The sequence below is a fragment of the Podarcis melisellensis genome, assembly GCF_964234715.1.
Source record: "Podarcis melisellensis genome assembly, chromosome: 9".
Classification (NCBI taxonomy): Eukaryota; Metazoa; Chordata; class Lepidosauria; order Squamata; family Lacertidae; genus Podarcis; species Podarcis melisellensis.
This window is the reverse complement of record NC_138541.1, coordinates 3,845,812-3,873,767: the sequence shown is the minus strand read 5'-3', so window position 1 is coordinate 3,873,767 and position 27,956 is coordinate 3,845,812. Positions and strand designations below refer to the sequence as shown.

The window sequence follows — 27,956 nt, the reverse complement described above, 5'->3', positions numbered from 1 at the left end:
ACCCCTGCCCGTACGGGCCAGTCTTGCCAGACTCTAGGGTTGTGCACTCATCTCACTCTATAGGCCGGAGCCAGCACTGTCCGCAGACACTTCCGGGTCACGTGGCCAGCGTGACAAGCTGCATCTGGCGAGCCTGCGCAGCACACGGAATGCCGTTTACCTTCCCGCTGGTAAGCGGTCCCTATTTATCTACTTGCACCTGAAGGTGCTTTCGAACTGCTAGGTTGGCAGGTGCTGGGACCGAACGACGGGAGCGCACCCCGCCGCGGGGATTCGAACTGCCGACCATGCGATCGGCAAGTCCTAGGCGCTGAAGTTTTACCCACAGCGCCACCCATGTCCCCCTTTACCTTTACCTAAGTTCAAAAGAGCCTGCTGTATACCTGGCAGTACAAATTGCCCAAGCCTAGTGAGGTGCACTTTCCTCCATCATTAGTAACTTTCCGGAGGGATTTAAAAGCCTTCATGTTCACCCAGGTGGTTGAAGAATACCGTCCTAGCAACTGCGAGATTACCAGGTGGAAGAAAACGTCGTAACTTTAACTGCTTTTAGGTGAATGCTGATTCAGGAACCTGGAGTGCTCATGGGCCACAGAGAAGCGTTCTTGGTTCCATCTACAGGATTTTAAACAAGCTGTCACACCAGGCAAATGCCCAGGTGTGTACTCTTTCTCTCATGGGCCACATATTACATTTCAAAACCTCCACCTTTCGACAGTTTTCCCCAAGGAAGGTTCGAGTAACGGCAAGAGTGCGGTACAGAAGACAGGCAATGAACTGTGGGTTTTTTAAATTGTTTATTGTGTTCATGGCTGGGTTTGAACCCCCAGTAGAAAAAAAACACCAATAAATACAACACATTCCTAGCTCCTTTAGCAGACAAGCGCCGTGCCAGCAATGCAGAGATCCAGGGGGGCCCCTTGAGAGTAGAAGTTGATGGATATGGAGAAACCCAGGAGGGGAGAAAGGTCTGGAACCACGAAGGATGCCTGGACCTGAATGTTGGAGGGCGCAGCGTCTGGGATTTCCCAGAGTTTTCTCCCGTTTCATAGACTATGGGAGGATGCCCACTGGGAGCAGAGCAGCAATGCTGCGAGCGCCTCGCTCCCCCTCCCCCCCCATGTGAAGGCTGTTTGAGAACTGCCAATGGGGAAAGCATTGCTGTAAGGGGTCCTGGGGCAGGGTCTTGTTAAGAGAAGGGTTCCCCGTGTCTTGCGCTGCTGGCGACGCCTGCCCCTCAGTGGTTATGGGGCCGGCCTCGCCCTCTGCCGCGGCCCGGAGGAGGGGCGTCCACCGTGGAGCGGGGGTTCTTGATGGTCTCGTCCACAGACACAATAAGGCAGGCGGCCTCGGAGGCTGCTGTCAGGGCGTTGATGCGCACCACCGCCGGCTCCCACACGCAGGCCACAAAGTTGTCGGCGATGTCTTCGTTGTTCACATCCACGCCGTACCACTTGCCGCCCTGAGGGGCAGACAGAACACACCCGGTGAGGAGGTCAAGCGGGGGGCCCTTAACTCTGCCCCCACTAACCTGGTTCCCCCCTCCAGCCCAATGGCACCATAATTGTAATTTCTGTACAGGCAACTCCCCATTTATGCACACTCCCAAGGCATTCGTGCATCGCCGTGAACATAGGAGGGGCACAGAAAGGGGACAAACCAGCCCTAAAAGAGCACGGAAATGCCAAAAGTGGTGCAAAAACAGCACCTCGTAAACCTACGAGCCCTTATAAGGGCAACCCCAGGAGCCCTTGCACCCACCTTTGTGGCTGGTGGAGAGCTGGGAGTTTGAGCAAGGTTTGGAGGAAGAATATGGTGTTTGCAGGCTTTTTCAAGGGTGTTCCCAATATACGTGGTTTCACTTAAAACACGTGATGCTTCAGAAAGTAACCCTCGCGTAAATGGGGAGTTGCCTATACAGTGGTACCTCGGGTTACATACACTTCAGGTTATAGACTCCACTAACCCAGAAATAATACCTCGGGTTAAGAACTTTGCTACAGGATGAGAACAGAAATCGCACTCTGGCGGCGCGGCAGCAGCAGGAGGCCCCATTAGCTAAAGTGGTGCTTCAGGTTAAGAACAGTTTCAGGTTAAGAACGGACCTCCGGAACGAATTAAGTACTTAACCCAAGGTACCACTGTATATTATACAACATATATTGTGCTACTGCTTTGTCCATATCAAGTTTTATTTCAAGTTGCTCTACACCAGGGTTTCCCAAACTTGGCTCTCCAGTTGCCCTTGGACTACAACTCCCATCATCCCTAGCTAGCAGGGATGGTGGGAATTGTAGTACAAATACAAACTGAGACCCATGTTTAGGAAACTGGTGTAGAAATTTATATATATATATTCCACATTCTTTGTAACCCACTGATGAGCTGAAGCAGCGCACAAATTTCATTAAGTAAATAAAAGGGAAACGTTGCGGACCTTGACTTTTGTGTTTGCATGCAATGAGAAGAGAAGAAGCATGTAGTTCCTATCTATCCTGAGCAGAACCACCAGGAAGCCTGCCATGAAGATGCAGCAGTATCCAACCTGCCCACTGCTGGGAAGTGATAGAAGTGGAATCTGCTGCTCTGCAAAGGTCGCAGAATGGCCCCTCCAAGCCTGGCTAAGGTAGCTCACCTGGGCGTGCTTGGCTCGGAGTTTGTTGAGGATGTTGGTGGCATCGAAACCGGCGTTGTCGCAGAGCTGCCGCGGAATGATCTCCAGGGCTTTGGCGTAGGCTCCGATCAGCAGCTGCTGCTTGCCTGGAATGGTCCTGGAATAGTCTCGAAGGTACTTGGAGATCTCCATCTCTATTGCTCCACCACCAGCGACGACAGAGTCATTCTGGAAGCACACAATTGAGCAGGGAAAGGTCACCTCTCTCTCTCTCTCTCTCAAAAAAAAGTAAGTTATCGCAACAGGTCTAATTTATGCTGTTCTCATAGATGCCACTGGCAGTTTGCCTCGCACGGATCTGGCTGACACCGTTTGGAAGGAGCGACGGCACGTCTGTCGAGTTCACACAAGCCAATGCTATCCACCAGCCTGCTGGCAGTGAGAGGGAGGCACAGCTGGCGTGTAATCCAAAGCTAAAGAAATCTGAAATCCATGCAGAGAATGATATGAAAAACTAGCTCACGTTTTGCATACTTTAAAAGCAGACATGGAGTATTTACTGTACTCCTCAGTACATTTAATAAAAAATTCCCTAAGCCACGTACATCAAATAAAAAAACACAACAAAAAAATAACCTTCAGTAAAACAGCTAATTCAGCATGGGAAAACCTCTAAGCAAAGACTAGGGATAGATTCATGGTTAGCAATCCACAAAGATGGATTATTGCTAATGTGTTCTAAAAATATGTGGCATTGCCAGGACTCCCTGTATATTATTTTAGCAAAGAACACAGGGTCCCAGCTGAACTTCTTGAGCTCTGGGAGCTCCCTGGACTGCACCGAAAAGAACATGGGACGAGCACACCTGACCCAGAGTTAAGGGAACTCTGTTAGCAGAAGTCCCTTTACAATACCACTGGAGAGTCCATTCACACATTAAGCGGCAGTCGTCTTCAGGAGAAAGCTGGAATCGTGGTTCCCTCGCACGCTGTGCCTGCAGGATTTCTTGTTTTTAGGTGAGTGCTGAAGTCACGCATAAAGCCTGCCCAAGACGCAGCAACAGACTGACAGCTTTGCTGCTCTCCTTAGATGAGACGTGGGGCCAACAGGCTGCGGTTCCAGCATCCTCTGGCATGTGGCGGGCATGAACAGAGAGGCTGCTTTGGGGGACGCCAGCAGCCAGAAGGCAGCCACTCTCATTGAAGGGCTCTTTGGCTGTTTGATCGCTTGGCCATGTCTCCCCCATTCCCAGCTTGCTTCAGCAAACAACAGACCGAGGTGCTGCTGGGAGGAGCAGATGGCTCTCAAGAAGGTCCAGGTGGCTAGACTTTCATCTGCAGAGAGCCTCGTTTTGATGCCACAGCTGGTCCTTTGGGTCCCAGCACAGGGCTCTGTGTTCACCCCACGCAGGATCCTTTGGAGTCCTGTTTCCAAGGATACGTGTTTCCAGCTCTTGAGGTAGGGATGTGTGAGAAGAGCTGTTTGCTAAAGCTCAGAGATGAGAGGAGCTATGTGTGTGTATGGATTTCTAAGCATGTCACACAACAGCATCCCAGCAGCTCACACGCCTGCCTGCCTTCTCCTGCCCCATTTACAACCCCAATCCCCATGGCAATTTAAAGCCCAGAAATCTACCCACCCCCAGTTCTCCCAAAAACCTTCTACCACAAAGACAAGCTATTCAAAGGTTCCACATGCCACATATGGGTTAAGTGCAAGCAGCAGAATTTTGGAAGAGGCTTTCTGGAACAGCCAAGGAATCAGAGAATTGTAGAGTTGGAAGGGAACCAAGGGTCATCTAGTCCAACCCCCTGCAATGTGCAAATCTCAGCTAAAGCACCTCTGACAGATGGCCATTGATCCTCTGCCGAAAACCCTCTAAGGAAAGCGAATCCACCACCTTCTAAGGGAGACCATTCCAGAGTCCAACACCTCTTACAGTCAGAAAGGTCTTCCTTATGTTTAGTCAGAATCACCTTTCTTGAATCTTGAATCCATTGGTTCAGGTCCAACCCTCTGGAGCAGCGGAAAACAAGTTTGCTCTATCTTCCATGGAACAGCCTTTTAGAGATTTGAAGATGGCTATCATTATCTCCTCTTGGTCTCTTCTATTCCAGGCTAAACATACAGTCATACCTCGGGTTACAGACGCTTTGGGTTGCGTTTTTTCAGGTTACGGACCCGCCAAAACTCGGAAGTACCGGAATGGGTTACTTTCGGGTTTTGGGGGTTGTGCATGCACAGAAGCACTAAATCACTCTTTGTGCATGCGCAGAAGCACCAAATCGCAACCCGTGCGCGTGCAGACGCACCACTGCAGGTTGCGAATGTGCATCCCGCACAGATCACGTTCGTAACCCAAGAGTCCACTGTACCCAGCTCCTTTATCATCTTCTTCTCTGCATACATTCCAGCTTGTCAATACCCTTCTTATAACTGTGGCATCAAGAACTGGACGGTGTTCCAGGTGAGGTCCAAAAGGTAGCACTGTGACTTGATCAGCTGCTCACACAGCGACCAAGCAGAACTTAACTCCCAGTGCATCAGCTGACATGCAGGAAGTTCAATCCTGCTCTCTGCTGGATTAGGCTATCTCCCACCTCCCCCAACCAAATCACTATGATAATAATAATAAATAAATAATAAATTTTATTTATATCCTGCCCTCCCCAGCCGAAGCTGGGCTCAGGGCGGCTATCAAAGTAGTTCAACATTCTAAAAACATTCATTATAAAATTAATTAAAATCAAATTAATGGCAACCATCAAGCAAAATTCTGTGCAGGTTGCCAGAGGAGGGGGTCAGGCTGCGCCCTGACCAAAGGCCTGGTGGAACAGCTCTGTCTTGCAGGCCCTGCGGAAAGATGTCAGGTCCCGCAGGGCCCTAGTCTCTTGTGACAGAGCGTTCCACCAGATTGGAGCCGCGGCCGAGAAAGCCCTGGCTCTAGTTGAGGCCAGCCTAACCTCTCTGTGGGACATACCAGGAGAGGCGGTCCCGTAGGTACGGGATGTCATATGATTGACAGGCAGGTGGTCCTGCACCTTAAGCTGTGCCACATCTGAACTGGGAAGGCAGAGGAGAGACACTCCCAGTTTACAGGAGCCCCTCTGGCTGGGCCAGGATCTATGGCTGATCAAGACATCCAGGAGAGCTACGGAACCCCAAGTCAGCCTAGCTGCTCAAACCGCACCTTGATTGCTCTCCTAACAATCATGATGGCATCGTGGAGAGAACGCTCCGTCTCCTCCATGAACTGCTCCGCCCCTCCACGCAGGATTATCGTGCAGGTCTTGGCCTTCGGGCAGCCTGTGAAGAAGTTGTACCTGCCAGAGAAAGGGGGAAGCGTGTCTTAGTGTCCATGGGGATCACAGCCGCGCCACACCTTAGCAGAGATGCCCTCTGAGGAAAGGGCAGATTCAGACCCATATTTACATCCAACCACCTCAAGAAACCCCCCAAATGTGTGTAAATTAAAAGCAAGCAAGGCAACTGCAAAGCTTGTCCCGTGCCTCCGCCATCCTGGCCGGGCTGCCTTTACCTGTCGCCTCCAATCTGAGTCTCCTCGAAAAGGTCGCAACGCCCAAGGACCTCATCGGTCAGGGAATTTACACTGGTCTGAATGGATCCACCGCAGGCCTACAGGGCATGGGGAAAGAGACCATTTTAGAGAACTACTGATCTAGCGTCAAACAAGCGAAAACCGAGCTCTGTTGACTAGGTTTGCTGCTCCGCTCCCCACCCCCCCCCCATTACGATAATGTAATTTTCATATATAAGTATCACTACGAAATAATAGTCTGCCTATTGCATTGGATTATTCATTTCACATCAATGACCTGGGCTGCTTTGGGAGGAAGGTCACGATATAAATTCATTAAATACCGTATTGGCCCGAATATAAGCCACACCCGCAAATAAGCTGCACCTTTAAAATTCGGGGGGGGGGTGGTGGAGACAATACCTGAATATAAGCCACTCCCTTAAAATTCCGCAGACACTCACGCCTGTAAATGGCAAATGTTCCGTTTTACCATATGTATGTGTCAGGGTTTCAGGGAGAGAAAAGCAGATGGGGGAGGAGACAGAGAGCGAGGGGGAAGAATCCCAGAGAGATGAGGAGGAGGATGACGATGCGCAAAGGTCGTCCATGAGTCTGACCAGTGAGTCAGAGGACTCCCAAAAGGGGGCCCCCCTGGTCAGACCAAAGGGGGGACAAGGGGGAAGCAGTGAGGAGCAGGGGAGCGAAGGGAGAAGCCCCAGTGGGAGTTGGAGACAGGAGCCGGCTTCTCAGCCGGAACGGAGTGAAGGGGGTGGAGTTACCAGTGTGTCAGAGGGAGCAGAGCAAGAAAGAGACAGGGGAAGGAGATCGGAGCAGGGCGCTCAGCCGGAAGGGGTGGAGAGCAGCACCGGGAGCAGTGTAGCGGTCGAGAGAAAGGTCAGGAGCAACGTACGCGCGCCAAGTTCAAATGTAGAGGCGCACGGAAGTGAGGAGAGCCCTGGGGAGGAGCCCGGCCCCAAAGCGAGAAGGAGGGGGGCAGAGGCGTCAGAGGATTCAGCCTCGGGCGAGTCCCGGCGAGGGGGAACCCAGGGGGGCAGAAAGACCCTGCGGAAAAGGAAGGAGAGGAAGAGGTGGTCCAGGACTAGCCTCTTAAATTGGTGCCTCGGCGGGACAGATTCAGAGGGGACTTCAGCGGTCTAACGTTACAGACGTAGAGTCACAAAGATGGAATGTAAACGCAACCATGATCTTCAATAAAGACTTTCTGTAAATAAACCGGATCGGAGTTGGGTCTCTTGTGAGCTGGGACCAAACGGGTGGCTGTGACAGTAAGTCCCCTCCAAAGAACGCAAAAAAATTTTTTTTTTGCAAAGCTCACCAACGGGAGCAGCCATGAGCGCGGAGGAACAGCTGCTTACGCTGAGGAATCAAGTTACCGAACTCACAGCTGCAGTCATTGCATCGCAGAAGAAGAATGACGAACTGGACAAGGCTTGCCAGGACCTGCGAACAAGGTGGGAGCAGGCAGGCAGGGCAGGGGTCCCGGGTTCCAGATCGGAGGGCGTTGCACTTGGACGGCGGGGGGGCGCCCTAGTTACGCACTTTAATGGCAACCTGCAAGACTACCCTAACTTCAGGGCAGACGTCGTGTATGCACTGCATTTACTCCGTCATGATTTTAAAGATGAGGAGGAGAGAGTGGGGTTCATAATTTCGCATCTGCATGGGGAGGCCAGAGCTTGGCTGCGCAATTTGTGGCGCGAAGATGGCCCTGCCCGCCGCAATTCTGATGAATTTATTAAAGCGATGGATGCTTGTTTCCAGTCCTCTGTGGATGTGGATATTGCGCGTAGACAGATGCACGGACTGCGGCAAGGCAAAGCCACTGTACGTCAATATCATTCCAAGTTCTTTGCATTACTAACTGCGTTGGGCTGGGAGAAGGATAGTAAACCAGTCAGAGATCTTTTCTGGGAAGGTCTTAGCCCCCCCGTCAAGGATGAGATCGCCAGGGGGGATAGACCCCAGACCCTAGAAGACGTAGTGCAACGGGCTTTGGCTATGGGAATCCGACATGAGGGACGCCCGTGGCACGAGGGGGAGGGACCCCAGGCGCGTGCACCAGCGAGAACCCCCCCTTTTGTCCCCAGAGACTTCAGCCAGACGCACCCCTCGCCCTTGGGGAGGCAAGGAGAAGAGCCGATGGAAATCGGTGGTGCTAGGGCTCAGACACCATCCAGAGCCCCTGTTTCCGGTGCAGTGAAGGCGAAGCCGCCTAGAGGGACCAGGAAATGTTACATCTGTGACAGTGCACACCATATGGCGAAAGAGTGCCCCCAGAGGCTCCAAAAACACACTGCAGCTCTAGCAACAGTGGCAGCGGAAGTGGTGCAAAGAGAGCAGCCTCAGGGAAACGACAGTGCCTGGCTGGAAGCGGAGCTACTGGGGCTCAGCCAGGCGAATCTGTAGAACAGTCCCCAGCACCCTTGCAACGCACAGACCCTTTACCACCCAAGCCAGCAGTGCAACTCACTGCAACCCTTCAGCTGCCAAATGGACAATCCCTGGAAGTTCCCATCACGATTGATTCAGGAAGCAATGCGGATTTTGTGGGAATACAATTTGTCAAGCAGCATAGCATAGCGCTCCTGCCTGCAACGACGCCTCTGAACGTGGTCACAGTGGACGGCAGGAAATTGCTGGGAGGGCAAGTTGTGCAGCAGACGCCTCCCATGGTGATGCAGATTGGGAATCATCGAGAACTCATTAGCTTCAATGTCACCCACCTGTCAGACACGCCCATTGTGTTAGGCATGAGTTGGCTGGAGAGGCATAGTCCCGCTGTAGCGTGGTACCAGCGGCAGATCACCTTCTGCTCATCGTATTGTGCTCAGCATTGCATCCAAACCAATCAGGAGGAAGGAGCTGAGCAGCAACTGCACCTGGGCATGGTGCAGGCAGTGCCTCACAAGTACGAGGGATTCTTGGAGGTTTTCTGCGAGAAAGAAGCTGACAAGTTGCCGCCTCACAGGCCTTACGACTGTGCGATCGACCTGGTGCCAGGGGCGCAGCTGCCAACTGCAAAGCTGTATTCCATGTCTGAGGACGAGATGCAAGAGCTCAGAGAGTTCATAGAGCATAATCTGAAGCGCGGGTTCATCCGGGAATCCAAAGCAGTGGGAGGCAGTCCTGTTTTCTTTGTGAAGAAGAAAGACACGCCCCAAAAAAGACTCATTGTGGACTATAGATTCATAAACAGACTGACTAAGCCCAAGGCCTTTCCCATGCCCAAGATTGACGACCTCCTAGCGACCGTTAGGAAGGGTAAGATCTTCACCAAGTTGGATTTGCGTGGAGCGTACAACCTCATCCGCATCCGGAAGGGCGATGAGTGGAAGACTGCCATGTTCACGCCTCTAGGCACGTATGAATACAGAGTTATGCCGTTTGGTCTCCAAAATGGCAGCCACGTTTTCCAAGCATTTATGCATCACGTGCTGGCGGGACTCCTCTACAAGAAGTGTGTATGTTTTCTCGACGACATCCTGATTTTCTCGGAATCGCCGGAAGCTCACGAGAAGGATGTAAAGGAAGTCCTACAGAGGTTGAAGGAGCACAGGCTGTACGCCAAGTTGGAGAAGTGCCAGTTTGATGTGACGGAGGTGGATTTCCTTGGCTACAAGCTGTCCGACGAGGGGCTGGCCATGGACAGAGTCAAGGTCCAAGCGGTGTTGGACTGGAAGAGCCCACGCAATCGGAAGGAGGTCCAGAGATTCATCGGATTTGCCAATTTTTATCGCAAATTCATCAAAGGTTTTGCAAATGAGACGGCAGCAATCACGGACACCCTCAGTTCCAAGAAGAAGAAGTTCGCTTGGACGGAACAGGCAGAGCGCTCTTTTCGGAAGCTTAAAAGCCTCTTCGCCTCCGAGGAGCAGCTGCTGCACGTGAATCCCGGCAGGCCCATGCGGGTGGAAACCGACGCGTCAGACAGAGCGGTTGGAGCCGTCCTTCTGCAGGAGGATCCGCAAGGCAATTGGAGGCCGGGTGCCTTCTACTCCCGGAAGCTCAGCAAGACGGAGCGGAACTACACCATATGGGACAGGGAGCTGTTGGCCATTCATGCAGCTTTCAAAGCGTGGCGACACTTCCTCATAGGAGCCAAGCACACAGTGCAGGTCCGCACGGATCACAAGAACTTAGAGTATTGGCGAACGGCAAGGCTGCAGACCCAAAGACACATGCGCTGGGCAGAATTCTTTGCGGATTTCGACTTCAAAATAGAATACATCCCGGGAGACTCCAATGTTATAGCAGACGCGCTCTCCAGGAAACCGCAATACCTGGAGGAGACGACACCAATTGCAGCGAAGCACATTTTCGCACCACAGGCGTGGGCGTGCGCTGCCATCGCAGTCGACCTGGACGCGGTGCGACGCGCGTTGCAGGCGGATCAATTTGCACAGTCCAAGATGGAGGAGCTCCGCAGCGGGTCGCAAAGAGACGATGAGTTCCAGTTGCGGGACGGACTCTTAACTCGCAAGGGTGCCCTCTACGTGCCTAACGACGAACTTCGCGCAAAGGTTCTGCAGCAATTGCACGACGCCCCCAGTGCGGGCCACTTCGGCAAGGAGAAGACAATAGAATTAGTGGCCAGGGACTTTTGGTGGCCCCAGATGCGGGGAGAGGTGGCGGATTACGTCGCCAGGTGTGACACCTGTCAGAGGTCCAAACCAGTACACCAGAAGCCGGCGGGATTGTTGGAACCGCTGGAAACGCCGCAGCAACCGTGGGAGAGGGTAGCACTGGACTTTGTTACTGACCTGCCCAGCTCCAGGGGCAAGACGGCGGTGCTGGTGGTTGTGGACTTGTTCACCAAGATGGCGCACTTCATTCCTTGTGCCAAGGTGGCGACGGCAGAACAGACCGCCAAACTCTTCATCGACCACGTGTTCAGAGTGCATGGACTACCGCAGTCCGTCCTGTCCGACAGGGGGCGCCAATTTGTTTCCAACTTCTGGCAGAAGCTTCTGGGTATCCTGCACGTCAAGATCGACCTAGCGTCGGCGAGACACCCACAGACCAACGGCCAAGCAGAGAGGGTCAACGCGATCATGCAGCAGTACCTGAGGTGTTACGCCAATCAGCGACCAGCAGCGTGGGTGGACTACCTGCCGATGGCTGAGTTTGCCTACAACAACACGAAGCACGCATCGACCGGGGTGACGCCGTTCTTCGCGAACAATGGCCGTCATCCCAGAACCTTTCCGAGACTTATAACGCCAGGAGAGGGGGTGCCTCAAGAGGCCGACCAGTTCGCAGCAGAGTTGCAAGAGGTGCACGAGGAGCTGCGGAGACATTTGGAGCTCGCCAAGCATGCCTATAAGGTGCAGGCGGACAAGCACAGAAGGGCGGGAGAGGACATCCAGGTGGGGGACTGGGTATGGTTAGCGGCCCAAGCGATGCCAGCCAAGTCGTTAGCCAAGAAGAAGCTAGGACACAGGCAGCTAGGACCATACCAAGTTGAGGCTAGGATCAATCCGGTAGCATTTCGCCTGGCCCTTCCAGAAGGCTCCAGAGTGCACCCGGTCTTTCATAGGTCGGTGCTCACTCCCTACAAGGCCCCGCACAGGTTTCAAGAGTCAGAAACAGTACCAGACCCACGCAAAGGGGCACCCAAGAGGGGGGGGGTCGCCTAGGGCCGAACCCCTTAACGAGGTCACAGAGATACTGGACTCGAGATGGGGGGAGGAGGGGGTTGAATACTTTCTCGCCAGGGAGGGCACCCCAGCCACTGCCAATAGTTGGGTGCCGGGCTACGCGTTAGACGAACCCCTTTTGAAAGAAGAGTTCCATGCACTTTTCCCACATAGACCCATGCCAGCTGAGTACTTTGATGACTGGCTTTTCACACCCACATTGTCAGATAGCACGTTCAGGGGTTTCTCTTCCCCCGAGGAAAGAACACCAGAATCAAGCCCGCCCAGGGGATCGTGCTCGGGGGTGGACACGGAAACCCCTTATTGGTGGGAGGAGCAACCAGAGGAGGAATGGCGTAAGAGGTGGATGATGGGTCCTTGGCGGGCAGCACCAGAGGAAGTAGCAATGGAAGAAGAGACTGAGAAGCCTTTGGGTGAAGAACCCGAGTTCGAACACACATACACAGAACTGCCAGCAGAGAACATTGACGTAGACGACCTGTATCCTGAGCCTACCCCCGAAGAGCCGCAGTTTCCACAACCGGCCCCCGGCGAGCGGGAGGGGGGAAGGGGGGGCTTCGAGGGGGGGATGGATGTCAGGGTTTCAGGGAGAGAAGAGCAGATGGGGGAGGAGACAGAGAGCGAGGGGGAAGAATCCCAGAGAGATGAGGAGGAGGATGACGATGCGCAAAGGTCGTCCATGAGTCTGACCAGTGAGTCAGAGGACTCCCAAAAGGGGGCCCCCCTGGTCAGACCAAAGGGGGGACAAGGGGGAAGCAGTGAGGAGCAGGGGAGCGAAGGGAGAAGCCCCAGTGGGAGTTGGAGACAGGAGCCGGCTTCTCAGCCGGAACGGAGTGAAGGGGGTGGAGTCACCAGTGTGTCAGAGGGAGCAGAGCAAGAAAGAGACAGGGGAAGGAGATCGGAGCAGGGTGCTCAGCCGGAAGGGGTGGAGAGCAGCACCGGGAGCAGTGTAGCGGTCGAGAGAAAGGTCAGGAGCAACGTACGCGCGCCAAGTTCAAATGTAGAGGCGCACGGAAGTGAGGAGAGCCCTGGGGAGGAGCCCGGCCCCAAAGCGAGAAGGAGGGGGGCAGAGGCGTCAGAGGATTCAGCCTCGGGCGAGTCCCGGCGAGGGGGAACCCAGGGGGGCAGAAAGACCCTGCGGAAAAGGAAGGAGAGGAAGAGGTGGTCCAGGACTAGCCTCTTAAATTGGTGCCTCGGCGGGACAGATTCAGAGGGGACTTCAGCGGTCTAACGTTACAGACGTAGAGTCACAAAGATGGAATGTAAACGCAACCATGATCTTCAATAAAGACTTTCTGTAAATAAACCGGATCGGAGTTGGGTCTCTTGTGAGCTGGGACCAAACGGGTGGCTGTGACAGTATGTTTCAGCAGTGATATTGTAAAAGCCAATTTTTGTAATGTCGCAAGTTTAAGCCGCACTTTAAACTTTTTACGGTCAGAATTGGGGGGGGGGGAGTGTGGCTTATATTTGGGCCATTATGGTAATAACGAAGCACTCTTTACCTCTTTAACAGGGCAGTGTTGCAAAGTTCTTTATCAGAATTAAACAGGAAGTTGCAAAGTGTTGGTGATGCCACACTAAAAGATCTATTTCTTATAAATGCAGAGCAAGTACTGTGAGGCACCTGTAAGAGCGCCAGTTCTGCAGATCGAAGCAGTCGAGTGAGTATATAACCAGTAAGGTGATCCTGCAAGTAAACTGGTCCCAAGCTTTATATTAAAACGGCATCCCTCAAAGTCCTAGGATTAATCAAGGCAATATAGTGGTGCCCCGCAAGACGAACGCCTCGCAAGACAGAAAACCCGCTAGACGAAAGGGTTTTCCGTTTTGGAGGCGCTTCGCAAAACGAATTTCCCTATGGGCTTCCTTCGCAAGACAAAAGCCCATAGGGAAATCTCCAGGACAGCGGGGAAGCGCAGCGCGTCTTCCCCACTGTCCTCGGACCTCCTCCAAAGGCTGGCGGTGGGGCGGAAAGACCTCCTCCCTCCGCCAGCCTTCGGTTGGCTGCTCCGAAGGATGGCGGTGGGGCGGAGAGACCTCCTCCCGCCGCCAGCCTTCGGAAGGCTGCTCCGAAGGCTGCCGGTGGGGCAGAGAGACCTCCTCCCGCCGCCAGCCTTCGGAAGGCTGCTCTGAAGGCTGGCGGTGGGGCAGAGAGACCTCCTTCCGCCGCCAGCCTTCGGAAGGCTGCTCTGAAGACTTGCGGTGGGAGGAGGGTTTTCCTTGCCACCGCCAACTTTCAGAATGCTGTTCTGAATGTTGGCGTGGGGAGGAAAAACCCTCCTCCCACCGCAAGCCCTGGGAACAGAGGAGAAGCGCTGCGCGCCTTCCCCTCTGTTCCCGTACCTGTCCTGAAGGCTTGCGGTGGGGAGAAAAGCCCTTCTCCGCACCGCCAGCCTGGCAAGCGGTCTCCATAGGAACGCATTAATTGATTTTCAATGCATTCCTATGGGAAACCGTGCTTCGCAAGATGAAAAACTTGCAAGAAGAAAAAACTTGCGGAACGAATTAATTTCATCTTGCGAGGCACCACAGTAAACCCTAAACAAATGGCAGGGGATAGCAAGAGCAGCCATTGCAAATTGCAATAAAGGAACAGAAATGTTGGGAGGCGCGCGCGCACACACACACACACACACACCCCTCACAATTTCAAGCACAAAAAACAGGCAGTGGAAGACATTCCGTTCCATGATAACAGAAAATCGTACACAGTCATACCTCATGTTATGTTTGCTTCAGGTTGAGCGTTTTCCAGGTTGCATCCCGTGGCAACCCGGAAGTAACGGAGCGGGTTACTTCCGGGTTCGCCGCTCACGCATGTGCAGACACGCAAAATGATGTCACGTGCATGCGCAGAAGCGGCGAATCGCAACCCCTGCAGACGTGGGTTGTGTTCTGTTCAGGTTGTGAATGGGCCTCCGGAACGGATCCTGTTCGCAACCAGAGGTACCACTATACAGGCGTTTGGCTGCTCTCTGCAGCTGCGCTCAATGTCCAAGAACTGAGCTCAGCAACTAGCGACCTGCAAGGTGTCCAGGCCCACCTCTCTCTCTCTCTCCTGTGCTGCTTCACCAGTTCCTCTAACAGGGCTGCTGCCCAAGGCAGCTGCTCAGGCTGGTTGCATAGGCAGGGCAGCCCCAAGCACCTGGCCAACAACCTGGGAAAGCGAACAGGGGAAACCTCACCATCATGGTCCTCTTGAGATCTTCTTCAGGGACTCGGCCGGCACAGAACATGTCCCGGTCAGCAAAGTACTGGGTAGCCACGTCGCCAATCGGAAGCTTGGAGAGGATGACTTTGGCCCCTGACTTGTGGAGTTTATCAAGCTTGTCGTACAAGATGTTCCACTCGGCGTCCACGATGGCCTGGTAATCCTGCAGAGGGAGATTTAGGCAAGAAGCTATCGGTGCTGTTTCTTTAGCCGGAGGGGGGGGGGGAATCTGCTTGGCTTAAAATAAAATAAAAACAAGGGTGGGGTACAGTGCCAACACAGTTGTCTACTGCAAAGGGCGTTAGGAGAATGACAACTCTGCCAATACAGTAAATCTAGACATGGAAACAGGATCAGGGGCACCAATGTTCATCCAAGGTGTGCACGTTTAGAAGCGTTCCCCAACCATTGGTTTTAGATCTTCCCTGTCACAGAGGTGGCACCAGTTAGCTGCTGGAAGGTGGGTGCCCACATCAGCACCCATGTGAAGACCACCTGGTGGAAGCCCTCACACACATGGTTCTCAATTGTAAACTATATGCTGATCTCCGCCAGCAATTTCTAGATCAACTCTGTATCCCCAAATGGAAGCCAGTCAGAGGTCATACATTTTCTATTACTGGGGAATGATCAGGAGCTCACAAAGTTAGTGGCTAAATATCTCTATTTGGTTTTTTGTGGGGTTTTTTTCTGCCTCCATTCTTTTAGCAAATGTTTTGTACCACTGGGGAAGTGTTAATTCTGTATTGATTTGTTTTGGATGTTGTATGTGATGCCAATAAAAGGTATATCTATCTTATCTATCTATTACATAAGCACCCTTCTCCGTTGCTCTTGCCCACCCAAGAAGCTGCCTTGTTGGACAGCTGCCACCCTATGGGGACAGGGTGAGGGCAGAAGAGAAAGGATGGGAAGGGCCAAAACTCAGTGGTAGAGAGTCTGCTTTGCATGCAGAATGCCCCGGGTTCAATCCCTGGCATCTGCAAGTGGGGCTGGGAGAGAACCCTGCCCGTACTGAACTAGCTGGGCCAATGGTCTGATTCAGTATAAGGCAGCTTCTTTTGTCCAAGGCGGCTGCAACCATTCTGCAGTCCTCTGCTGTGCTCACAGTCCCTTGAACCGAGGTGCTCCTTACAGAAGAACTTTCCAAACTTTTCATGTCGGTGACACACTTTTTATACACGCATCATTTCGTGACACAGTTTTACTAGCAAACCGCAAATTAAACCAGTCCGGGGAAGAGTGTGGGGAGCATTTATGCAGCAAACCTACACATTGCAGCCAACACATTAACATATCGTGACAAAGCTTGGAAAGCCCTGGGTTAGGTAATGAGGTTCCAACTGTCAACTTGGCCAAATGCCGCGTGGAAGTCAAAGATTACCCCGCAGGGCACACAGCTCTTTTGGCAAGACGTTACATTTTCACAGCTTCTCTCCCCAAGCGGTTCTGAGCCTTTACCTGCACAGTGTGGACTCTGACTTCAGCATTGTCCTTCTCTGCCTTCAGCTCCAGCTCAATGTTGAGCAGAGCGATCCTGGGGGACTCATACTTCTTGGGCTGCATCTCAAAGCCGGCGTAAGAGAAGGTCTTCTTGAAGGCAACTCCTGCCACCAGTTGGGAATCCTGCAGGAAAAGCAAGGTCATTTCACTCCTCACGCCCGCTCTTGGATGGCAGGCAACCCTCCGTTGGTTCCTACTTAGGTCTTACTCTTATTTACTCAAGAGGAAGCCTCGATGAGTTCAATGGGGCTTACTTTCAATTACATGCATACAGGAATGCAGCCTTAGTTCATCCAACTAAATTGCACCATATACCCTGCAAAGTCAATGGACTTGTCCATTAATTTCAAAGGGTGTGCTCTATGAAGCAGGCAAGGCCTTCACAGTCCTCTTTCTGGTGCCTGCAAAAAAACATTCTTGTTTAGACAAGACTACCTAGATGCTTAGAAAGCTGAGGCAATTTTAATCTATTTCCGTATTTTAACTTTCATATGTTTTAAAAAGTATGACTGTGATTTTTTCTTGATTTTAGTTATAACTTTTGTAAATGACCTTTAGGTTTTTTACAATAAAGCAGTGTATAAATTCTGTGATCATTATTCTTTTTTAGGTACAACAGCCTGGCTTCTTGGAAGGAGGAAAACATAGATAGTATTTTTGAAAGTCACATGATGTGCAGTGATGGGCCTGTTAAAGAAATCTGGGGTGGGGGAGTGGGGCAGTTGTTCTTGTTTTTATTATGTATTTTGTGTTTTTAATATTCTATTTTTATGTTGTGAACCACCCTGAGATCTACAGATGAAGGGTGGTATAATCATCATCACCATCGTCATCTATTACTAACACTGGACACCACCCAAAGCGATTTTATCCTCTTTCATTTTCCTCCTCGCACTCCCATGATCTGCTTTCATTCCCTTTCTTCGCCCCTACAGTTGGGCAACCGAGACAATTGCTCTGACTTTGCCAACAGCTCCCAGTTCGCTTGCTACCCGAACAGCGGTCTTGAAGGGTCAGATTGCAGGGTTTCCCACAGACACCTGGTTGGCCAGGGCAAGAACAAGACAGGCCACCGGCCTGATCGAGCAGCCTCATCTTATGTTCTCCGCCCCTTTTTTAGACTTGGAAAGGAATTCCAGCCTAGATTCCTCTGAGCCAAAGGGAACTTTAGGAGTCCAGGGGCTTTACCTCCAGGGCTCCTCCCTGCACCTTCTTGATCCCAATCATTTTGATCTGCAGCAACTCGTCCAGCATCATGACGGCATCCACCACCATCTTGGCAAAGAACTCTTTCTGGTGGGAAATCAGCTTCGAGCTCAAGGCTGTGCTTGCACACTTCTCCAGCAGGCTCCGCAGCTCCCTGCAGAGAAGGAAAAGATGGAGCCGTTTCTTGCCTGCTCTGGAGCAACAGCCAGCCCCAAGGCTAAAGAAGCAACACACACAGCACAAGTCTAAAATGAACTCATTAGGCTACAAAAAGGAAATGCTGCACGACTGCTTTGGAAATGGATCGCTTTCTGTGTTTGCGCATTAGGCCAGCCGCTGGCTGTAGTGTGGGGGGCACAAGCAGAAGAACAACTTTCCTGCTTATTGCTACTTCTCGTGAACTACGATGGACATCATATAATGCCCACGGAAAGTAACATTTCCATCAGGCATGGTTTCTGAACACCTGGGAAAGGCAGCATGCCCGTCAAAGAAGAACACTTCTTTTTTAAAAAAGAAGTCAATTATATGGAAGTGTTGTTAATTACAGTTCCTTCATTTAAAGATTAACTGGCATTTGCCTGAAGATTTAATTGCATCACCAAAACATGTATCTTCTTAGCTGGAATCTATCAGCTCAGGCAATGTCCTCTACGCAATCATTAATCATGGGGCGCGGGGGGGGGGAGAACAGAAACGAGCTAGCAACTAACCCAACCCATCAGCTGTGCCTCCTGACTGGGCACTGGAGGGAAGGAGTGAAGAGGGGAGGCTTGCCCTATGGAGAGGCCGCCCTTTGATTTACAACTCTGTGCAATCGGGATTCTAAACTCCCAGGCCTTTGACTAATTAAAACACCTATGACCTTTTAAACTGTGGCGGGGGTGGTATGAATTTCGTTTGCTACTACGGTGCATATTCTTGTGTTTTTATATTGTAAACTACCTTGTGGTCCTCACACAGAAACATAATCGATAACAGCAATGATAAACCACAGGCGGAGCCCCCTCAATGCCACGAGGTCCCCCTTCTCACACCTTCCCCACACCCAGCTGCACATGCATCGCAGGAGGGATAGGACCCACCTCTCTCCCTCCGCATGATTCTAATTGCATAGAGGATAACAGTCAAAAAGGGGTGGTGTAGACCAGCATTAAAGTTCTGTGCATTAAATTTTTGCTGTTGCAATTTGCGAAAGGTGGGAAGTTGTCAAACAGCTGTTTCTTACACAAATGTTTTTTCATGGCCTGCTTTTTTCTAGGAAAGGTAACATATCCCCCCTGTATACATAAAAAAAACTGCATAGCCCTCCACCTGCCCAGGAGTTGCATCCAGCAATCATGTTGGGATTAAGAATGATTGTTAAAAAAAAAAAAGAGCCAGAATAGGGCTATCCAAACATTCATTTCCAAAGATTAGACAGCAAAACTTTTCAAAATACTTTCCAAAGGACAACATTATCAATAGAGAGCCTGGCTGCCAATCGTATCCTAAACTAAGCAAGGTGGCGATGGGTCTATACTGGCTCTACCCATCAGCTAAGCCTCATATAAGACTAAACACAGGAAATGGGTTGCTTAAGCCCATTCCTCCCTCCATCCGGCATGTAAGCTCCAATGTTTCCTTTTCTGATGGCAACTGCCTCCTGTCATCTCTGTGACTTGGCATGAGCCTTGGACTGAACATCTCACACAAAGACAAGGGAGGATTCTGGCAGGGCCTCTGTTGATGTTTGCACTGAGATGGGTGAAGGGTAAACTGCCCTTTCTCAACCTGAAACTGTATTGGAGGGGGATAAGGAGCTATACTGGAAGACTTTGGGGGAGGGCAGATTTTGCGCCCAGGCTTCCAGTTACCTATTGCTACATGATAGGGACAGATGTGCACAGAAATGCAATGTTGTTTTCCATTTTGTTGCATTCCTGCTTTTTTTTTGCAATATATCCATCCAAAGCTTACTGCTGAATCCATGGTACTTAAATTTAGCGAGCAGGATGCTTTTGAATTCTGGTGCTGGAGGAGACTTTTGAGAGTCCCATGGACTGCAAGAAGATCAAACCTATCCATTCTTAAGAAAATCAGCCCTGAGGGCTCACTGGAAGGACAGATCCTGAAGCTGAGGAGAAGGGGACAACAGAGGACGAGATGGTTGGATAGTGTTCTCGAAGCTACCAGCATGAGTTTGACCAAACTGCAGGAGGCAGTGGAAGACAGGCTTACCTGGCGTGCTCTCGTCCAGGGGGTCACAAGGAGTCGGACACAACTAAACAACAACAACAAAACATGCTGCCAATGCCCCAACTGCAGAGGGGCACTGCATGCACCCAATCCATTTAAGAACCACCTGCACACACGTAGGTGCACACATTTGTGCAGAGCGTCAATAAAAACATGCACCCAACTGAGCCAGCAATGAAGGGAGGTTGTGGATTTAACCTTTCCAATTGAGGCATGGAGGAAACTTACTCTTGGTCGGTCTTCTTGATCGTAACAGCAATCTTCCTGATCTTATTCACTGCCTGCCAAAACAAAGCAAGAACCAGAATTAAGACTTTGCTCTCAACCCCTGCCAAACTCCTGCGCCAGTGCAGCGATGATTCAGCCGCCATGTGCAATTACCCAGCCTGAAGTCTGCACCATTTGCGGCAGGCATAGGCAAACTCCGGCCCTCCAGATGTTTGGGACTACAATTCCCATCATCCATAGCTAACAGGACCAGTGGTCAGGGATGATGGGAATTGTAGTCCCAAACACCTGGAGGGCCGGAGTTTGCCTATGGATGATTTACGGCAACCCCTTTCTGTTTCAGCCTCACCAACATGGACACAAGCATAGTGTCCTATTGCCATCTTGAGTTACGTATTTTGACTTTTTTATTACTTGTTGTCAAAGCAAGAAGGAGGTGGAAGCACAGAAGTGGGACAATGGTCTGCCTTAAAAGCATGTATTTGATTCCAGGTTCCACGTAAACAGGATTAGTGCGAGTCTCTGCCCCAAGCAGTGTTTGGTGTGATAGGCACCACAGCAGATGGCAGTCTTATAACACCTCTGGAGAAGAAGATTTTTGGATTACAAATTTGGGAAAGATGAGAAAGATGAGAAAAGTAAAGGAGGAAGTCTCTGGATTTTCTGGAATACTGGAACTTAAAAGAGCAAAGAAATATGACTGGGACTTCCTCTTCTTTTCTGAGTTTGAGTATGGGAGATCGTTGGCAGAACTTTGGCAGCAAGTATTTTCAACTATTTTGGGCGCAAGAGAAGGTGATGTGGCTGCGACAGATTTCCCTCGAGACCTGAGGACCAACAAAAAAGACTACCAACAAAACCGACAGAGAGAGACTGACAGAGATTTGAAGGCCTCGGATGTGAGGAATCCGGGCTAGGAACTGTATGGGTGGACATTTATTTGGGAAGGGACGGACACCGGGGTAGGGAGGGAGGGGGAGAGCAGAATTTGGAAAATTTATGACTTTTGTGTTTGGTTATTTTGACTTATATTTTAATATAAAAAAGGGGAAATTTGTGGAATGAGAACCTAGGTCGACCTTAGAAAAAGGATCTAAAGTATATAAGAGAATGGGATAAGCAAAATTTGGCCTAATAAAAAGAATTAAGTTTAAACATAACAAGAATAGGTTAAAGGGAGGGATAAGAACTTGCTGAACCAATTATGGAAATTGGGATGTATGAGGGGGGTTGGGGGGAAGTCAGGGAAAGAGAGTTAAGAAAGTAAGGATACGAAATTATACATGTTTTGTTTTGTCTTTGTCTTTTTGTGTGTGTGTGTCTTTATAAAATGTGAAAATCCAATAAAAAATTTTTTTTAAAAAAAAAAATAACACCTCTGGAGATGCAAGAGGGTTACTGGGAGGCCGGAGGGACATTGCTGGAACAACTCTTGGGTTGGGGCAACTGGCTAAAATGTTTTTAAAGGTTTTAAACGGTTTTAATTTTGGTTCCCATTTTGTTTTTGTTGGGTTGGTTAAATGTTTAGTTGGGGTGGTAAAGAATGTATAAAACTGGCTCAAATATAAGTTGGAAATGTAAAGAAAAATAAGGTACTTTGTATCATATGTGGTATGTAGAGAAGTTAAAAAAATTGGGAGATTATATACAATGAATTGAAAAAAATCTTCATAACAACTTTTGTAAAAAAAAAAAAAAACCAAACCAGAAGCATTTTTGTTAGGGATTTTAGGACAAGAAAAACATAGAACTTATTTACGTATGCTGCAACAGTGACAAGAGTCTTGTTAGCACAAGGATGGAAGAATGAGGAAGTCCCAACGAAAGAAAAATGGCAAGAAAAACTGATGAGTTATGCGGAGATGGCAAAGTTAATACTTTGAGGAGGACAACCATGACTTCAAGGAAGAATGGGAATTATTTATAAACTATTTAAAAAGACAACAAAAGGATTTGGACTCCTTGGCAGGTTTTGAATAAACATCCACAAATTTAGTAGTAGAACATATGACAGATAAGGTAATTATATGTACAACTTTACAACATGCAGAGAATATGTATGAACAAATCAGAGAGGGGAGCTGAGGGAAGTCTCTGGAGGGTGGGAGAGGGAGGGGTGCATGTAATAGGTTATATTTGATTTATAAAAATATTTTTTTAAAAATGTTTAGTTGGGGTGGTGGTTATTTTAATTTGGGTATAACTGTAAACTGATTATTATTATTATTACTACACTCGGCTCAGAGGTGCATAATGCCCAGTGGCTGGGACTGTTTGAATGAGCCTTTGCCAACGTGGTGCCCTCCAGATGTTTGGAACTCCAACTCCCATGATGGGGGAGGTCTGGTAAAAAAAACACCTGGAGGGCACTAGCCAGGCCTGACTAGAACCCATTTGTAAATATTGTTTCTTGTTCCTTCACTCCCCAGGCGCAAAGGAGCTTCCACAAAGGAAGGCAGGAAGGTGCAGCAGATTCCCTTACCAGCTGGGTTGCAGTGCGGAAGGCACGGATGATGATCTGGGGGTGCAGCCCTTCTTCCACATAGGGCTTGATTTGCTTTAGGAATTCAGCAGCTAGAAGGGTAACAGAAGTGGTGCCGTCACCAACCTGCAGGAAAAGAGAAGGGAAAATGACGTCTGCCTGAAAACCAGACATCTCTGCGAAGGGAGGTTCACAAAGCAGCGGCAAGTGCCCCAACTTTCCACGGAGTAAATTGCACCCCATTCTATCCACCTCGCCCTGCCATCTCTCGTCCAAAATCACAAGCGCTACAAATCCAACATCTGGCACAAAACTCCCCCATCACCCTTCAAAGGAGCAGATCTGTGGATTACCACAAGATGGGGCGCTGGAAAAATCAATGGCGGCTTGCCACTATGACAGAGGAAGAGACGTTGGATCCCAGCTACAGATGTTGCAAAGCTCAGAAGACACAGGCACGAGCAGGAATGCCAACATCTACCTACCACTGAAAACCATCAAACCTCCCACACCCACCTCCGCATCCTGTGACTTGGCGATGTCCACAAGTGTCTTTGCAGCAGGGTGTATCACATCAAGAAGCTTCAGGATGGTGGCGCCATCATTAGAAATGGTTGCTTTGCCTGCAAAGATTAACAGAGACAAAGTTCATGAGCAAAGTTGATTCCTGCACTGCAGGGGGTTGTTCTAAGCACCCCAATGAGATGCACCTGCAACATCTGAGCAAGTCAATCAGGACTCTGAAGTTAGGAAGAGAAAGATGAGCACTACAGGATCAGACCAAGGGGAGGCCCACCTAGTCCAGCACTTTGTTTTGATCTGTGCTCTGCCAGATACCTTCAGAACCTTCCTGTGGGTTTCCTAGAGGCAACAGCCCTCCCTCTTCAATAGTCTCCTTCCACAAGCCCGCACATTTTGGCATGGAAGCCATCAAAATACAGTGGTACCTTGGGTTAAGAACTTAATTCGTTCTGGAGATCCTTTCTTAACCCAAAACTGTTCTTAACCTGAGGTACCACTTTAGCTAATGGGGCCTCCCGCTGCTGCCGCCGCGCCACCACCACGCGATTTCTGCTCTCATCCTGAAGCAAAGTTCTTAACCCGAGGTACTATTTCTGGGTTAGCGGAGTCCGTAACCTGAAGCGTCTGTAACCTGAAGCATCTGTAACCCAAGGTACCACTGTATTGTGCTAACCTCCAACCCATCCAGTCCCCCGAAGCGGGCAGAGAGGCTTTTCTGTGACAGCACCGTGAGCTTCAGAGGCACTCCATGCAATTCCAAGACCCAGAACAAGGTGGGAGGAAGGGGAGAAGCCACCACATAGCTTCCATTCCCACACTGGGCCTGCTAGCAAACTGATGCCCCTAGATGTGTAAGTGCAAGCCCTTGCCCTTCTCTGGAGCTCAGAAAGTGGCAAATCTCCATGTCATACCAAATCAGATGACAAGCTGCCCAGGAGGATGTGGCAACTCATTCCCTAGCAAACCATGAAAGGGGGGGGGTGATCCCGCTGCTGAAGGAGAACCACCACAAATACTTCCATTCCAACCAGGCACTCAGGTAGTTAGCATAGGTCTTTGCCTCCCATAGATGGAGGAGGCCCTGGGATTACACACACTGGTACATTTGGACTTACTAAAAATTCTGCAGTAAGTGGCAACTGAAGAGGATCCAGAAATAAAGTCACCTTGCCCTTTCATGACCAGGAGGACAGGGTCAGAGGCATCGTCGGAGCCAGGTAAGACCTCAAAGGTGCCACGCACCCGTGAAGATGACCATGCCACACTCTGGATTCAGGGAAATTAATATCTTTAGGGTATTCACATTAACAAAAAAGTTAGGCAGCAAAGATGTACAGTGGGTTAAGAACTTAATTTGTTCCAGAGGTCTGTTCTTAACCTGAAACTGTTCTTAACCTGAGGTACCACTTTAGCTAATGGGGCCGTTCTCACCCTGAAGCAAAGTTCTTAACCCGAGGTACTATTTCTGGGTTAGCAGAGTCTGTAACCTGAAGCGTCTGTAACCCAAGGTACCACTGTACAGGAAATTTCCAAAACATCTTGATATGAAGGGTTACTCTTTCATATAGCTTGTCCAGTATTCCAGTCTCAGGTGAACAATGGCATGGGGGGGCTTCTGTCTTCAAAATGGACAGCGATGCATGGACAGTTGCTCGTCCTCCTCCCTTCAATGTCACCTGCCATTTCTTTGTAGGACAAAACCTCCCCAAAGACCTGTGCCACTGACTGATTAAGATGGCTAGAGAGTAACTAGAGAAAAGTTGCCGTACAGAGACACCAGAGGCAGAGCAACTCAGGTTCACAGATGGCAGCAGGCTCACCTCTGTCATCAACAATGAGCTTGTCCATGCCCCGAGGGCCGAGAGTGGTCCGGACGGCCTCTGCGATGACTTGGCAGGCATTGATGTTACTCACAAGCTGAGGGACCCCCTGGGAAGTGTCTGTGCCTTCCTTCAGTAAGATAACAGGCGTGGGCTGCAAGTAAAACAAACTGTCAGACAAAAGACCCTCCAGGACAGTGACAAAAGTATTTTTGTCATAGAAAAGGCAGCGCCGAACAGCACAACACAATTATTTTCACTAGAAAAATCAGCATTGTTAGCCAGACTTCCTATACACAGATGCAGAAACACTAAAGCAGGAAACAGCTTTGGAGAGCAGATTCCATCCTTAAATGCTTCAGGAATGCATTTGTTGGGATCCACAAGGTGCCAAGAACCTACAAGCCCACCGCAAGTTGCTGGCCAAGCTGGCATGATGCGACAGAACATTCATAGGCACTCTTTAACGGCTCAGGTGCACTCTGCACCACCTCAGAGACAGAAGCAAATGGGTTGGACACAGCGTCCTGTTGTTGTTGTTATTTATATTTTAATCAATTCTTTTTATACACTTTTAAAACTCTAATAGTATTTAACTACTTTTTAATGATTATGTTTTCTATGTTACAGGTAAGTCCTGCAAGGCAGTTTACAGGTTTAAGTTCTTGAATTCTGGTCTGGGAAAAAGGCAATACTGTATACAAATATAATCACCAGCATTCTCTTTTGATGACCTGGACCTGCAATCCTATGTGCATGAACGGGGAGCAAGCCACGCTGAAGGCACCATGCAACTACAAGGACTGCAGAGAAGGCACCGCCCCGCATGCAAGGTTTACGGGGCAGCTGCGACGAAGGAAAGCAGGGCCCTTTCTGCCCTTTACAGAAACAGAGGAGGACATTGTCTCTGCCATACAGCTTAATCTAACCAAGCCAATGTTGGGGAACCTGAATGGGGTAACTGTGTCCCTGAAGGACCAGGTGCGCAGCCTGGGGGTCATTTTGGACTCACAGCTGTCCATGGAGGCGCAGGTTAATTCTGTGTCCAGGGCGGCTGTCTACAAGCTCCATCTGGTATTCAGGATGAGACCCTCCCTGCCCAGACTGTCTCACCAAAGTGGTGCACGCTCTGGTTATCTCTCACTTGGACTACTGCAATGCGCTGTATGTGGGGCTACCTTTGAAGGTGACCCAGAAAGTAAAACTAATCCAGAAAGTAGCAGCTAGACTGGTGACTGGGAGTGGCCACCGAGACCACGTAACACGGGTCTTGAAAGACCTTCATTGGCTCCCAGTACGTTTCCGAGCACAATTCAAAGGGTTGGTGCTGACCTTTAAAGCCCTCAATGGCTTCAGCCCAGTATACCTGAAGGAGCATCACCTCCATCGTTCTGCCCGGACACTGAGGTCCAGCGCCGAGGTCCTTCTGGCGGTTCCCTCACTGCGAGAAGCCAAGTTACAGGGAACCAGGCAGAGGGCCTTCTCAGTGGTGGCACCTGCCCTGTGGAAAACCCTCCCATCACACCTGCCCTGTGGAAAACCCTCCCATCAGATGTCAAAGAGAAAAACAACTACCAGACTTTTAGAAGACACCTGAAGGCAGCCCTGTTCAGGGAAGTTTTAAATGTTTGGTGTTTTATTGTGTTTTTAATATTCTCTTGGGAGCTGCTCAGAGTGGCTGGGGAGGTCCAGCAGTCCTGAAGGCAGCCCTGTTTAGGGAAGCTTCTAATGTTTAACAGACCACTGTATTTTAATACTTTGTTGGAAGTCGGCCAGAGTGGGGAAACCCAGCCAGATGGGCAGGGTATAAATAACAAATTACTATTATTATTATTATTATTATTATTTAGCACATATTCAACACAAAAAACAGCGACAGTTTGTTGTTGACAAAGGACAGCTGGACATAGAAAGGGCCCCATTACCTTCAGGAGCTGAGAGCCTCATCAAACCTAAATCCGGCCCTGGCTCATACAAAGAACTCTTAGGGCAGCCAAAGCGGGACAGCGCCATGCGATACGCGGGACTACAACTCCCAGAATGCCTCGCGCTGACTACGGCCTCCGCTTCAGAGGAGCCGGCTCCCGAACGGCCTGATGGGACTGGTAGTCCCAGAGGCTTCCCGCGGACCCTCGCCGCGGAAGAAAGCCCAGCCTGGCCACACAAGCGACGAGGAGGCCGCGGCCTCGCAGGCTCGACCCCGGGCAGCTCCGGCCGCTCAGCTGCCCCGGGCCCCGCCAATACCGCTCCGTCCTCGCAGGCCAGGCTTTCCTGAGGGCCGGGGAACCGCCGCTGAGGGGAGCGGAGCCGTCCTGGCGGCGGATGGCGACGGATAAGCGCGGCTCCCCCACCCGAAAAGCGTCGATTCATTCACTCACCATCATCTTGGCGGCAGCCCTGTTGCTAACGGTCCCTCCCCACAATGCACCGCGCCCGTCCAGAAGGTTCCCCTCCGCGCCTGCGCGGTGGGGCCAACGGGCGGGGTTTTAATGGGGTGGGAAAGGCTGTTGGTTGAAGGCTTCGTAGAGGTACGAAAAACAAAGACGCTCTCTTGCGTGCAAGTTAGAAGACTTCCGGGTTTATATGGAGGGATTTGTTTATTCGGTGAAAACCGCTCGTGGGAACCGATGGGGGAACACGGGGTTTTTAGGTGCGTGGGAGAGAAAAGGCGGGGGTTCCCATTCTTTGAAACGCAGGCTTTTATCATTAAAAAAAATAAGCTTTTTAAAAAATTATCTTGTAGATGTGGGTGCAAGTCCCTTACAAGCCTCTGTTGCGGGTTAGGGGTGGGAGAGAAGGAACGAGAGCCCTGCAGTGTAGTCCACTATTATTAACATTGCAGGCTGGAGGGGGTGTCTGGGGCTAGTTTGAGTTTGCAGGAAGGCAACAAAAGGAAAAAATCTCCTTTG

At 50.4% G+C, this 27,956-nt stretch overlaps 1 protein-coding gene across 1 annotated transcript; it reads right to left on the bottom strand.

The window, feature by feature from the left end:
• Positions 1 to 780: 780 nt before the first annotated feature.
• On the bottom strand, positions 781 to 27,576 carry CCT7 (chaperonin containing TCP1 subunit 7). The gene is made up of 12 exons (XM_081925060.1): positions 27,426 to 27,576; positions 25,048 to 25,201; positions 23,222 to 23,328; positions 22,706 to 22,831; positions 20,224 to 20,276; positions 17,740 to 17,911; positions 16,510 to 16,674; positions 15,023 to 15,211; positions 6,154 to 6,251; positions 5,806 to 5,938; positions 2,636 to 2,842; positions 781 to 1,462 (listed from the first exon to the last, which is right to left on the bottom strand). Exons 1-12 carry the CDS (start codon positions 27,429 to 27,431, stop codon positions 1,238 to 1,240), a joined length of 1,635 nt encoding a protein of 544 aa, XP_081781186.1. The 5' UTR covers positions 27,432 to 27,576; the 3' UTR covers positions 781 to 1,237.
• Positions 27,577 to 27,956: the final 380 nt, after the last annotated feature.